The 13,201-nt window shown below is 50.6% G+C and overlaps 2 protein-coding genes across 3 annotated transcripts in view; both read left to right on the plus strand.

Moving 5' to 3' along the window:
• LOC140597418 (small G protein signaling modulator 1-like) overlaps nucleotides 1-13,201 on the plus strand; it is a 49,448-nt gene that overhangs the window by 15,509 nt on the left and 20,738 nt on the right. The window contains exons 3-6 of one of the 2 annotated variants that reach the window (XR_011999244.1): nucleotides 5,722-5,797; nucleotides 6,380-6,439; nucleotides 8,838-9,000; nucleotides 10,840-11,343. Coding sequence is in view for 1 of the 2 variants with exons in the window: in XM_072745687.1 (XP_072601788.1) it covers nucleotides 5,722-5,797; nucleotides 6,380-6,439; nucleotides 8,838-9,000; nucleotides 10,840-10,843 (303 nt within the window). In the remaining variant the exon portion in view is untranslated. Of the gene's footprint in view, nucleotides 1-5,721; nucleotides 5,798-6,379; nucleotides 6,440-8,837; nucleotides 9,001-10,839; nucleotides 12,496-13,201 lie in introns of those variants that run through there. The other variant, XM_072745687.1, reaches the window with a different exon arrangement.
• Nucleotides 10,914-13,201, plus strand: part of LOC112912808 (piwi-like protein 1) — a gene marked incomplete at its 5' end in the record, with an annotated part of 98,653 nt that continues 96,365 nt past the window's right edge. Inside the window, one exon of the mRNA XM_072745690.1 lies at nucleotides 10,914-10,992. Coding sequence (XP_072601791.1) covers nucleotides 10,914-10,992 — 79 coding nt within the window. The remainder of the gene's footprint in view (nucleotides 10,993-13,201) is intronic.

Below are 13,201 nucleotides of genomic sequence, written 5' to 3' on the forward strand. Positions count from 1 at the left end.
CAGAATTGGAATTTGACCTGAGCCTGGTGACTCCTGATCTCCTATTCTTACTGGCTTTACTAAGGTGCCTCCCTTTATAGGATGCCAGCTGTATTATGCTGGGTCCCGTTAGAGGCCCTCTGCTGATACTTTCCATAATCCTTATGGGAGCCTTGCACGCTGGGCTGTATTATTCCGATCCAGGCATAAAAGCGGTGAGCACGGCACTGTGTGGAGAGGCAGCCGGGAGTAGTGAGTTGATCTGGAACCTAGCAGGGTTCCAGGTGGGCCACGTGAGGCTATCTGGGTATCAGTGGGCAGGTGGCAGGAATGGGGTGGGGAGAAGGCACGGCAGGCCGGGGAGCCCCCACCAGTCCCGTCTTCCTGCTTTTCGGATTGGCCTCGGTTTCCCTGCCTGCCTTCTTCCTGAGATTGATTACTTCTCCTGTGTGCTATTGAAATATTTGCAGGTGGAGGGTGGGAGGGCGGGGCTGGTTCCTGAATTTGCAGGGTGGGGCTGACAGGGGTTGATGGTCTGAGATCCCACGAGCAGGGGTGGGGCCAGGCCACTGCCCCAGAGGCCAGTGAGGTCCTAAATAGCCCCTGGATGGGAAGCTGGGGTAAGTGCATCGAGCTGAAGGGCCCCATAGCTCACACTCATGAATATCTACTGTGGGCCGGCCCTGAACTAGGCAGTCCCTATCCTCTAAGACTGGCTCCTGTTTGTAGAATCCCTACCATGTGCCAGGCACTGTCTCCACAGGGCTCTTGCAAGGCTCCCGTTACCCAATGAGGCAGGGACACTATGATCATCCACCCTATTTGACAAGTGAGGAAGCTTGTCCAGCATCATGAGTGGTCAAGGATTCGATGTCAGGTCAGTGACTCCACATTCTGGCTCCTAGCCTCTCCACTGCCTCCTAACATCCTGTCGTTAGAGCTAACAAGCTGGTTCTGAAGGAAGTGAGCTCCCCATCACTGGGGGAATGCAAGCAGATGTTGGAGGACTCCTTAGAATGGGTGCTAGACAGGGATGAAAGCTTCCTGACCACTGTGACCTTTGAGGTCTCCCTGCCCTGAAGAGGCCCCCACAGGACATGGGTGGCAGAGTCCGGTCCGGGTGACTCAGGACTCCTGACTTGCAGTTAGTGCTTCTTTGGTCTCCATGTTGGGCGAGACCTAGGAATCCCTTTCTCATAGGTTTCTCAGCACTTTGGGATTTTAGAGGGCCTGACCCCTTTCTGGGCAGGGCTGGAGGCATTGCTGACTGTGAGACCTAAGTTCAAGAGGTCCTGACCATGCCCTTTCCTGGTTTTGTAACCTTAGGGCAAATTGCATAAACTCTTGTGAACCTCAGTTTATGCAGCTTTAAAATGGGGATGATGATGTTCCTGTGAGGATTAAACAAGGTATTCTGTACAGAGACCCCGGCACATAGTAGGTGCTCAGTAAACATACTCTCTCACTCTAAGCTGGGCAATAACAAAAGCATTTTGTTCAAAATGGCCTCCAACTTCTGCTATGAGACAAAGTATTTGTTAGAATAAAGGCCCTGGGTCTGATCGTGCCTCCTCTGCATGACCTGGGGTGGTTATCGAACAGCTCCCTGCCTCAGTTTCCCCATCTGGGAAAAGGGAATAATTCAGTAATCCACTTCATTTGGGTTGTCACGCTATATACAGTTCCAGGAACACAGTGAGTGCTCAAAAAATAAAAAATGGCAGCAAGCTTTAGCATCATGAAACTTCTACTATGTCCTAGCCAGGCCTGCCCTTTTGCAAACAGCAGCCCATTTAACCGTCGCCCTGGACACGAGGGGTTGAGCCGGGATGCAGATGGAGGTCTGTGGGCCTCGAGTCCCAGCTACCACAGCCACTGCCTCTGTGCTGCCTGAATCACACATGATCCCAGGGCTGAAGATTAGAGAAATCACAGAGGCTGGGGAGGGGCCGGGAGGCCACCTGCCACTGCCACCATGCCCAGACCACCCCGAGGTCCCTCACATCTGTCAGCTTTCACAGCCGACCGAGTCCAAGCTCATGCCTGGCGCCTGAGAAGGGAAAGGTGGTTGAACTGAATTTCAGAGGCCTTCTGTGGCCCTCTCCCTCACCCCCCCAGGTCTGGCCAGTTCCCTGGGGATGGGGCCCGCCCTCGAGGGTGTGGGTCACAGCCTCTTCCTGCAGCCCTTGCTCTCTCCTGGGAGGCTCTCAGCGTCCTTCCCAGGGAGACTTCCGCCCCACCCCGCTGCCTTTTTAATTTCCTCTTCTGGCCTCAGGCTGGCAGCCTGTTACTAACTTCTGGAGACGGGTTCTAGCCCACAGCTGGGAGCCAGCAGAAGTGGGGGGCACCTCACTTGTCAGGGCCCCTCCCCAGGCTGAGCACTACCCACTACCCACGGGTGCTGCATTTGCACCTCCACCACCCACCCCACCCCAGATCCATCCCCAGGACAAGAGTCCTGGAGCCAGCCTTCCCTGGGGATTGCCCTTCCTGAGTTTCAGAGTCCACAGCGATAAACGGACAACCTTCTCCACTCTGCAGAGTTTGGACTTGAGACAGCGCGTGTGTCCAGTCTGGGTAACGATAGGAAACAGAGGATTCCCCCAAAGGGAGTACAGTAAGGTGAATTTAATAAAGGCACTACTGACCAAGGCAGGGTGGGGTGCGCCAAGGATGCAGCACCCTGTGGTGGTAATAGTGAGGAAGCCGCAACTGTTACCTCCCCTGGTCTGACATGGGGCCCAGGAGAGGTGGCCAGAAGGGGCTGGCTGTGTGGGGAAGGTCCCAGACAGGAGCCGTGACTGCTGAATCTCTTCCTAAGGATTTTGGGACAGCTTCCTGTTTTCTATCCTCTCGCACCTCCTGCTGCCATCTGAGCTTGCGTGCGATTTCCTTGGAGAGCTTGATAAACATCCTGGAGTTGCTGATTCCATGGGTCGGAGGCCAAGCATTTGTGTCTCTACCAGGTCCCACCTGGTGCTGGTGCTGCTGGCCCTGCTGGGCAATGTCACATTTGCCCTGTGCTTGTCCTACCTTTTGGCTCATTGGAGTGAAAGGTCGTCCTGGGCAGGACTGTTTGACTCCATCCCTGCTGCTCTGTGCCCTCAGTGCGAGGGCCTCCTGCCGAACTGCATTCATGAGCATTTGAACTGTTTACGACGACGTCTCCCTGTTGACTGTTGCTCACATGTGTGCATGCTTTGGCTTGGCGGTACCTGAGTGGAGGCCATTGTGGAGATGGAGGTCAGCATGCAGGCTTATTTGGGTATGCCTTTGGGATTGACACCCGGGGAGCAGAGTGAAGCAAGCAGGAGAGGGCCAAAGGAGAAGATGGGCCACGGGGCTTTCATGGAAGCGCCACGGCGAGTTCCCAGGGAGCTTTGTGGCCCTTCAAAGCTGTCCCAAGCTGGGGCGAGGATGCCAAATCTTCAGGGCCCGCCTGCTCCAGTCTCTGGGTGAGGGCCACCCTGGGAAGCAGTGAGACCTTGGGGCAGGCTCTCCCTGTGGCTGAAGTAGTCCCCTGTCCTCTAAGGGACTGGCAACCCCTCTAAGGGTTCTCCAGCACCCCCCTAAGCAGCCTCCAGTCCTGAAGGGTTCTGTGGGGCACACTGTGATACCTACCATGTGATCAGCTCTTGTCCAAGGGGCCAAGGAGGGGCCAGTAGCCTTCCCTGGACTCCGTGCCCCAACCTGGAAAGCCCTTTTGCTCTCCCTCAAGCACACAGGAACCCCCCCCTCCCAAGAACTCTGCCCATGGTTTTTGCCAACAGCGGACTTCTGAATCTTAGTTTTGCTGGGCCAGGCCATCATGTAGCAGAGAGAGGCCGAAGCCCCCAGACTCCACCCCGGCTTGAGCTGAGCTGGGAAATAAGAGCACCAGTGTTGCTATGAACCACAGACAGTGGTTAGGGGGTCCTCCCGGCCTTCTGGAGAGAGGGAGAGTAAGAGGAAGGGGTTGTTTCCTCTGTTGTGTCACGGAGGGCGGTGACCCCAGTAAGTGCATCTGACCCCTGTTTCTGGAGTGGAGTGGAGTGGGCAGAGGCTCCCCTTGGAGTCAGATTGCCCAGCGTAGAAACCTCAGCAGGATGACCTTGGATGTTCTGACCTTGGCTAGGTAGTAACCGATACCTCTGCATTTCATAATTTTCTTGTGAATGAAGTGGGTGGTAGGGGCCACCTGGGAACCATGCTGTGGGGATTATGTGGGGCTGGCCGGGTGCCTCTGCTCAGACTGGCGTAGCAGAACACCACAGATAGAGTGGCCTAAACAGACCTTTATTTCTTGCAGTTTGCCAGCTGAGAAGTCCGAGGTCAAGGTGCTAGCAGATTCAGCTCCCGGTGAGGGTTCTCTTCCTGGCTTGCAGGCAACCACCGTCTCACTTTGCTCTGATTTCTTCCTCTTCTTTTAAGGACACTAGGCCCATCCTGAGGCCCTTGCCTTCAGGACTTTGTGTAACCCTGATTACCCCCCCCCCCCCCGAGGCCCCACCTCCAAATACCATCACACCAGGAGGGGGAGAATAGGGCTTCAGCATGTGACTCCATAATACCATGTGTGCTTACCACAGTGCTGTGCAAGTGTGTGTAAGCTAGAGCAGCATTATTATTTTCAGAGACAAGCCATTGGCTGAAGCTTCTAGAGTAGCATCAAGAGCCTGGGTTTCTGCTCCTGCCTCCTGTACACTGTGTGACCTTGGGCTGGCTGCTTAGGCTCTCTGATCTTCATTCTCATAAAAATAGGCCCACCCCGCACAGGGCTGAGGAGAGGGTACAGTGAGTTAATACAGGTAAGCCTAGAACTCATTCACTCGTTCACTCATTCCTCCTCTGGCAGAGAAGTGCTCCGCTGGGGGGATGAGGACGTGGAGCGTGATGGTGAGGATGCTGACGGTGGGTGTGTCTGTCTGCCCCGGCTGCCATGACAAGCTACCACACCCGGGGGGACCTGAATGCCAGATATTTACGTTCTCACACTTCTGGAGGCTGGAAGTCCAGTATCATGGTGTTGGCAGAATTGACTCCTTCCGACGTCTGTGAGGGAAAGCTCTGTTCTGGGTGTTCTCGTACATGGCCCTCTTCTCCCAGGATGGCGGACTCTTCCCTCTGTAGTGCTCTGTGCTCAGACTTCCTTTTATAAGGACACCAGTGGTACCAGGTGAGCGCCCACCCTAATGACCTCATTTTAACATAATTAGCTCTTGAAGACCTTGTCGACAAATAGATGACATCCTAAGGTACTCGGGGTTAAGGTTTCAGCGTATGAGTGGGGGGCAGGGATACAGTTCAGCCCCTAACATCAGGGAGGCCACAGTTTGCAGGCTCTGAGGCAGATGAGGCCCTGCCCTCAGAGCATTTATATCCCAGAGGAGGGAGACGGTACGCAAAGAAACAGGACAGGAATAGTGTAAGTACCCTGAAGGAACTGTAACGAGGAATGGATGGAGTCACGGGGAGGGCTGTCTCAGATAATGGGGTCAAGGAGGGAGATGACATTTCGTGTGACATCTGAAAAGTGCAGAGCAAGCACCCGAAAAAATGCTTCAGGAGAATGTGAAGTGTGGAGCTCTTCTAGGCCACAGGCCTCAGACTTAACAGAAGACGGGGTGAGGAGGGTATGAAAGGAAAGCAGTTATCAAAACACTGTGGACGGCCTGAGAAGCCCAGGAGGAGCGACACAGCCCTTTGGGGTGACCACACCCGGGTTGCATTTGGGTCTCCCGTCCAGCTGCCTCTGCCTTCCAGGTGAAGCAGATCATGGAGGAGGCCGTCACACGGAAGTTTGTCCACGAGGACAGCAGCCGCATCATCTCCTTCTGTGGTGAGCCCGTGGCCTGTGGCCTTGAAAGTGGCTTCTTTCTCTGTGGGCTGACCTGGGGGAGTGGCATCTTTGTGCAAGCAAGGGTTCTTAACTGCTTTTTTGCTTTGTAACTCCAACGTTATTTTCAGATTTCCAAGGGGCCCCATTAGGGAATTTGGAAATACAACAATGTCTCCAGAAGACATTAAGAATGGCCCCCGTGCAACCTACGAAGGGTTAATCACTGTTGATGCCGGAGGGCCTGCTTTCCCCTCTCAGTTCACAGCCACCAACCCACACCCCTAGTGATGTGGGTCTCGCATCTGAGGAATGGCTCCATCTGAGGAATGGCTCCGTGCCCCTTCCCCCGCCCTGCCTATGGCTGTTGCTAAATAATGGGAGGGGATGGATGGGCTTTAAAAATTCAGGGAGTGAGGAACCATCACACCATCCTGAGGGATCATGTCCAGCTGGCTCAGCACCGGAGGCAGGCCCAGGGCTCAGAGCATGACTCAGACGTCTCTCCTTGAATCAGCTTTGCTTGCAAGGCTCCAGAAATAACCATGCTGCCAGGTTGTTACTATACTTCCACCTCGGTTACAGGCTACAGACGCAGGTTTTGCGTGTCCCCGGAGTCAGGATTCTGTTTCTACGTATCAGTGTGTACGTATAAGTGGGGGAGTTTCTTTCTCCCTAAAAACCTTTATTATTTCATGACTGGCATGTGTTGGGGTGAAGGACGTGCTGTAATCCCCCTCTCGTGGCCTTGGTCTCATAGAGAGGCCCGAGCGAGGAGACCTGACTGGGCCCTCGGCTTCATCCAGATGGCTGGGCGTACCACCTGTGGGAACACACGTCATGACCTGGGAGCCTGCTGACGTCAGTTTGGGCCCTTTGCAGCCAGGCCGACCTGGGTTCACATCCCTTCTCTGCCACTTGTGTGTTGGGTGACCTTGGCAAAATTTTATGTTTTTTGAAGTGAGATCTGTTTAAGCTACATATATATGTATATTTATATACTTGCATATTTATGTATATATAGAGGAGTCTGTATGCACATAATTACATGAACGTGTATGTATATGAAAGGACACATACACACAAATGTAAATATGGGAATGTATTTACCTATATTTTTTTCTCCCGGACATCTTTATTTGCAAAGAAAATAATCGGCATGCCCATTTCAAAATGTGCTACGATACCTACCCATTAAAGACTTAGAGGAATAGAAAGTGATAAAAATCACAATAATCCTCTAACTCCAGCCACAGTTTGGGATGAGGGAAGAAATGTGATGGCACTGAGTAAGGCCTACAGGGTCTCCCTGAGGGGTCTCTGATCCACCGTTCCTTAGGATTCATTGTCAGAAAGAGTCAACCAAGCTGCCAATACCTGGATAGTTACTTAACTTCTTGAAGTATAAATGGATGAAAAGTGTTGTGTGTGTAAGCAAAAATGAAGGTGTTTAATAGATGCTTATCCAGACTATTTTAAGCCCATAAGCAAATTAGGCAATAAGTGGACATTCATTCAAAGCCAAGCAATTACTGGGGCACCTGGCTGGCACAGTTGGTAGAGCCCACAACTCTTGATCTCAGGGTTATGAGCTCAAGCTCCATGGTGGATGTGGAGCCTATTTTAAAAAATTAATTAAAAAAATAAAAGCCAAGTAATTGCTAACAACAACAACAACAACCCAAGACAAGAAATTAAACCAGAACTTCTCAGTATTTGTCCTTGCACACAACATGACCTTGGCCGGGCTCTTAACCCTTGGACTGTTGGCGTTCTCCTTCTTTGGAGTGACGGCGACTAGCACACTCACTTCGTGGGCTTTTTCCACCAGGATTGAGTAAGCTAAAACTACACACTGGTCTCACTGTGTGAGATAGAAGGTAGGAAAACACTAATAGAGGCCTGCTGAAAGTACCAGAAATAAGATTGGGGTCATCAGAGTGGCCTCCACAGGGACTGTCTCCCAGCAGGGAACACTAAGTCCCAGAAATGGAAAGTGATTTGCTTGAGGTCACACAGCAAGTTAGAGGTAGAGCCCAGACTACCACCCAGGGCAGACATAGACACGGGAAATGATGAGTGAAGCCTCTCTTCAAATCCTTCATGGAGACACAGGTGTTGTGAGCACACCATGGGCTCAGGTCTGGTTTTTTTTTTTTTAAAGATTTATTTTTATTTGTTTATGATAGACATAGAGAGAGAGAGAGAGGCAGAGACACAGGCAGAGGGAGAAGCAGGCTCTATGCCGGGAGCCCGATGCGGGACTTGACCCCAGGACTCCAGGATCGTGCCCTGGGCCAAAGGCAGGCGCGAAACCACTGAGCCACCCAGGGATCCCCCTCAGGCCCAGTTTTGAATCCCAACTTGGTCACTTTTTTCCAGGTGGCCCTGGGCAATTCGGTTTGCTTCTTAGAGCCTCAGTTTTCACATCTGAAAAATGGGGATGGTTGTCCTTTCTTCCTTGGCTGTGGCAGAGGGAGAATGAGATCTGTAACGCTAGCTGTTACTAGAATCACAGTAGTGACGTTTATGTCACTTTTATCTTGAGCCCAGACAAAGCTCAACAGTCCTGTGGTCTGGTCCCTCCTCTCTCCCTGGCAGGAGCAATAGCTAATGTTCCTAAAGCACTTACTGTGTACTGGGCTCTGTGTGAAGTGCTTTCCATGCATTTTTTCCACCTCATTCTAACAGCAACCTTTTAAGATGCACATTCATGCTCTCCCCACTTCTCAGATGAAGAAACTGAGACACAAGGAGGGGAAGTAGTTGCTGGAGGTCACACGACTGCTTAGTGTCTGGGAAAGGATGTGGGCAGATAGTCTGACCTTGGGCAGCGAGCATAGGTTAACTCCTCAGCTGTCTTGCTCCCTTTCGAGGGAGTGGAAGGGAGAGAGGCATATGCGGTTTTCCCATGTGAGGCTCTCATGAATTCTGAGATGCTGGGCCCGCAGCTCTCCAAGGCGCCTCTGTGTGACTGAAGTCCTGGGCTGGGTGCGTGGGAGTGTGGGCAGGGCAGGGCCTACTGACTGTCATGTCCCTACAGCGGCTGTGGAGGCCTGCGTCCTGCATGGGCTGCGGCGGCGGGCGGCTGGCTTTCTGTGCTACAACGAGATTGCAGCTCTCTTCATGAAAGTGGGCAAGAACTTCCCGCCGGCCGAGGAGCTGAGCCACAAGGTGCAGGACCTGGAGCAGCTGATTGAGAGCACGTGAGTATGGAGCATGGGGTATGGGCAGGGCACGCCCTGCAGAGGACAGTCCCCCTGACTCCACGTTCCTCCCTGAGCTCTGCAAGAACCCATGCCTCCTGCCAGTTCCTCTCTCCGGTTTCCTTTCTGCTCCCCAAACCTGCCAGATTGTTTCCTACCCCAGGGCCTTTGCACATGTTCTACCCACCACCCGGTTCCCATACTTCATTTTCTGTGGCTAGTTTCTTGTCATCTCAGGCTTTGCCCCAGTTAAGGATAAATTCCAACCCTCACCCAATTTTTCTTTTAGATCACTTATTTACTTACTTCCCTGTGGTTATCACCACCTCTAATTACTCTTTCATTTGTTTCCTTGATTCTTGTCTATCTTCCCCGCTTAACTCTGAACTCCTGGGAACAGGCAACTAACATCTGTTACTCCCCATCCCAGTGCCTGGACAGTGCCTAGAAATGTTCAAGACACGATTGTTGAATGCATAAAGTGGCTTTTGGGAGCCAGACCCCATTCTGAATGCAGGAAGACCAAAGTTTAATCAAAGCAGTATGGTCTCTGTCTGCATGGACCAGGTGTCACATTGAGGCCACCATTGAAGGGGAGCCTTGACTTCACTCACATGTCTTAAGAGCTGATTATGTTTGCTGGGGGAGGCTCATGGCCTGAGTATGTGTACCTGAGCACCTTCCACCAGAGCCTCGCCAGAGTCCTAATTGTTCAGCCAAAGCCTTGATCTGGAGCCTGGTCAGGGATGCCAAATAGGTTTCAGCTCCAGTTGTTGCTAGAGGCTGCCCAAAGGACCTTGTTGTGAAAGATTCTAGAGCTACTCTTGGGTTTCACAGGAAAGAATGCTCAGATTGATTAGATGGCACGAGACAGGAGAAAGAAGCACGCATGCCATGTTTGCCTTCTCTGCCATGGGTGTTCCTTCCACTTCACTGGATGGGCAATGGCCCTTGCCTTGCCTTTCAGGCCATACCAGCCCAGAGCTGCTGGCCAGAACTGTGTGATGGGCAGGGCTGTGGATTTTACATTGCCAACTCCCATTAGGAATCCCAAGTGACTCCTCAGCCACTTGGTTTTCAGGTGTCTTCCAGTCCATCTGCTAAATTTCCAGGTGTTTGCTGAGAACTTCTTAAAGGGGTGGATGTCCATCGGCCTTCCATGATATTGGGAGTGACTTTCTAATGGAGGAATTAGAGATACCCATGCCAGTTGGTAAGGGAGAGCCATTCCTTCATTCATGCAACCACTTATCCATGACAGGGAGAGGGGAGAGAGGGGGAGGGAAGAGAGAGAGAGAGAGAGAGAGAGAAGAGAAGAGAAGAGAAGAGAAGAGAAGAGAAGAGAAGAGAAGAGAGAGAGAAGGGAAGGGAAGGGAGGGGGAGGGGAAGGGAAGGGAGGGGGAAGGGAAGGGAAGGGAGGGGGAGGGAAGGATAGGGTAGGGTAGGGTAGGGTAGGGTAGGGAAGGGTTTTCCCATGTGAGGCTCTCATGAATTTTGAGATGCTGGGCCCACAGCTCTCCAAGGTGCCTCTGTGTGACTGAAGTCCTGGGCTGGGAAGGGAAGGGAAGGGAAAGGGAAAGGAAGGGAAGGGAAGGGAATCACTATGAGAATCCGGCTTACCCATCAACAGTGTATGAAAGTGTATTTCCCTGCATCTTCATGCTTGTTGGGTATTATGATTCCTCCAACTCTTTGCCCACTTGCCAGGAGCAATAAGGGCTCTTTTGTTGTTTTGGTTGCCATTCCCTTCATTTCCTTGAGAGGTTGCTGTTTGCATATTGGTCCTGTTGGATTTCCTCTTTTGTGAATATTCATCCTTCTTCTTTACTGGTCTTGAAGGTGAAATCAGATCCAGGGCCTCCAGGAGAATGTGCGGAAGCTGCCGAAGCTGCCCAACCTGTCCCCACTAGCCATCAAGCACCTATGGATCCGCACTGCCTTGTTTGAGAAGGTGCTGGACAAAATTGTGCATTACCTGGTGGAAAACAGCAGGTGAGCCAGAAAGACCAGACGCCTGGGTGTGCTCTGCCGCCACCTGCTGGCCTTCTTGGAAATTGCGCCCTGTTGCACAAAGCACCTTTCGTTTCTCCCCCTTGATATGCACTTGACTTGGAAGAAATTACATGAAGGCCATCTGGATGTTCGTCTCCGAATTAGCCTAGTTTAGGACCTTGGGACAATTCAGGTGCTTACTGGCAACGCCGGATCTCCAGATTAGGAGTGGGGTGTAGGATCCTGCAATCTTAGGCATCTTTCTTCTCCCATGAATTAAGCCTACTGTCTTCTTACTAACCATGGCCCTAGAGGAGTCATTTAGCTTCTCTGTGTCTCTCCTCTCATTTGGTAAGTGGGACAGAGATCGCTGCCATTCTGGAGAAGAGGTGAGAAGGGAAGATAGTGAGTCCACAGCATTTTGGAAATTTATAATGATACTTTCTTACATTTTTTTTTTCTAGCTCAGATCAACTTGGTGTAAATGTTTTGTAGTATGAGCCCTCTTGGCAAGCATTTATCCATCCATTGATTCTTCCAACAAATATTTAATGAGCACCTAGCAAGTGCCAGGCACTAACCTTAGATGTTGGGGATACATTGGTCTTTTTTTTTTTTTTTTAATTTTTATTTATTTATGATAGTCACACACAGAGAGAGAGAGAGAGAGAGAGAGAGAGAGAGGCAGAGACAGAGGCAGAGGGAGAAGCAGGCTCCATGCACCGGGAGCCCGACGTGGGATTCGATCCCGGGTCTCCAGGATCGCGCCCTGGGCTAAAGGCAGGCGCCAAACTGCTGCGCCACCCAGGGATCCCGATACATTGGTCTTAACTGTCATGTTCAAAGCTTGGATGTTATGCTAAGGGATAGGGAAGCTGGGGAAGAATGTAAAATCTGAGACTCTTCACGACCAGTACTCCTTTCCAGCCAGAAGGAGAGGGAGAGAGAGAATATCAAGGAAATACATGAGAATCTCCTCATCTCTTGGTATATGAAAGTGCCTATTTAACCACATCCTCACATAAAATGGGTATTATGATTATCTTTCATTCTTTGCCTGTTTGCCTGGAAAACATATCTGAAAGTATAGAACAAATCCTTCTCTTCATGAACCTCACATCGTAGCAGGGAAAACAGGTAACTAGTAATTGGGATAATATATGATGAATATTCCAAACTAGGTGGGTGGTGTTTAATTTACTCTGGGTGGTCAGAGAAAGTGTCCTGGAATACATGGCAGTTAAGCTTCCATTTGAAGTGCCTGTAGGCATTAACTGGGTAAAGATGTAGGGGAAAGAGTGTTTCTAGCAGAGGGAAGCAGGTGCAAAGGCCAGGAGACAGGAGAGGAACTGGAAGAAATCCAGGCTCTGGAGTCCAATTACACCTTCTCGTGAATTATGACAAGTCTCTGCTCTGTGCCCTAACGTGGGTTCAGGGCCTCTGTAGTTACTGCCTTTGGTCTATGACCTTGTGTTTTCCGCTGAATAAATCAGTCAAAAGGAATTAGTGATTTATTTCAGCAATAACGCCAACCTCTTTATTTATTAAACTTCTTATTTTTTTTTTTTACATTCACACAGAAGTTGTAACATTAGTACAGAGTCTCCCCTACCCTTAGTGATAACATCCTCCATAACCTGCACTGTACCTTCATAACCTATGAAGGTATGTTCTGTGTTATATGGAAGAGGTTTTGGTTCAAGAAAAATTCCGGTCTCCCCACTGGCTGTGGGGTAGGGACACTAGAAACAACACAAGTGTTTCTTTTTCAATTTAAACGTTTTTATTCCAGAGCAGAGGTTGATAAACTATAGCTCGTAGACCTAATCTAGCTTTCTTCACGTTTGGCAAACAAAATCCTATTGGACCCTAGCCTTACTGATTCATTTGCCAGTCATTTATGGCTGCTTTTGTGCTACAGTGACAAACTGAGTACTTGTGACAAAATCTTACGCTCTTCAAAACTGAAAATATTGTCTAGCCCTTTACAGAAAAAGGTTCTTGACCCTTGCTTTAGAGAAAAATCTCTTCATCACTGTCCATCACAGTCCTGGCTCTCTAATCAAGCCAGCAACATGATATACTTGACTCTGTTCTAACTACAATTAACTGTTCTTTGCTCTGATCTTTCTTCAGATAGAACCTATCCTACCATTGCCTTTGAAGAAACTTCCCCAGATGGCCTTGTGAGTTCTTTGCCTCTCTTAGT

Source organism: Vulpes vulpes, unplaced genomic scaffold (assembly GCF_048418805.1).
Source record: "Vulpes vulpes isolate BD-2025 unplaced genomic scaffold, VulVul3 u000000663, whole genome shotgun sequence".
NCBI lineage: Eukaryota > Metazoa > Chordata > Mammalia > Carnivora > Canidae > Vulpes > Vulpes vulpes.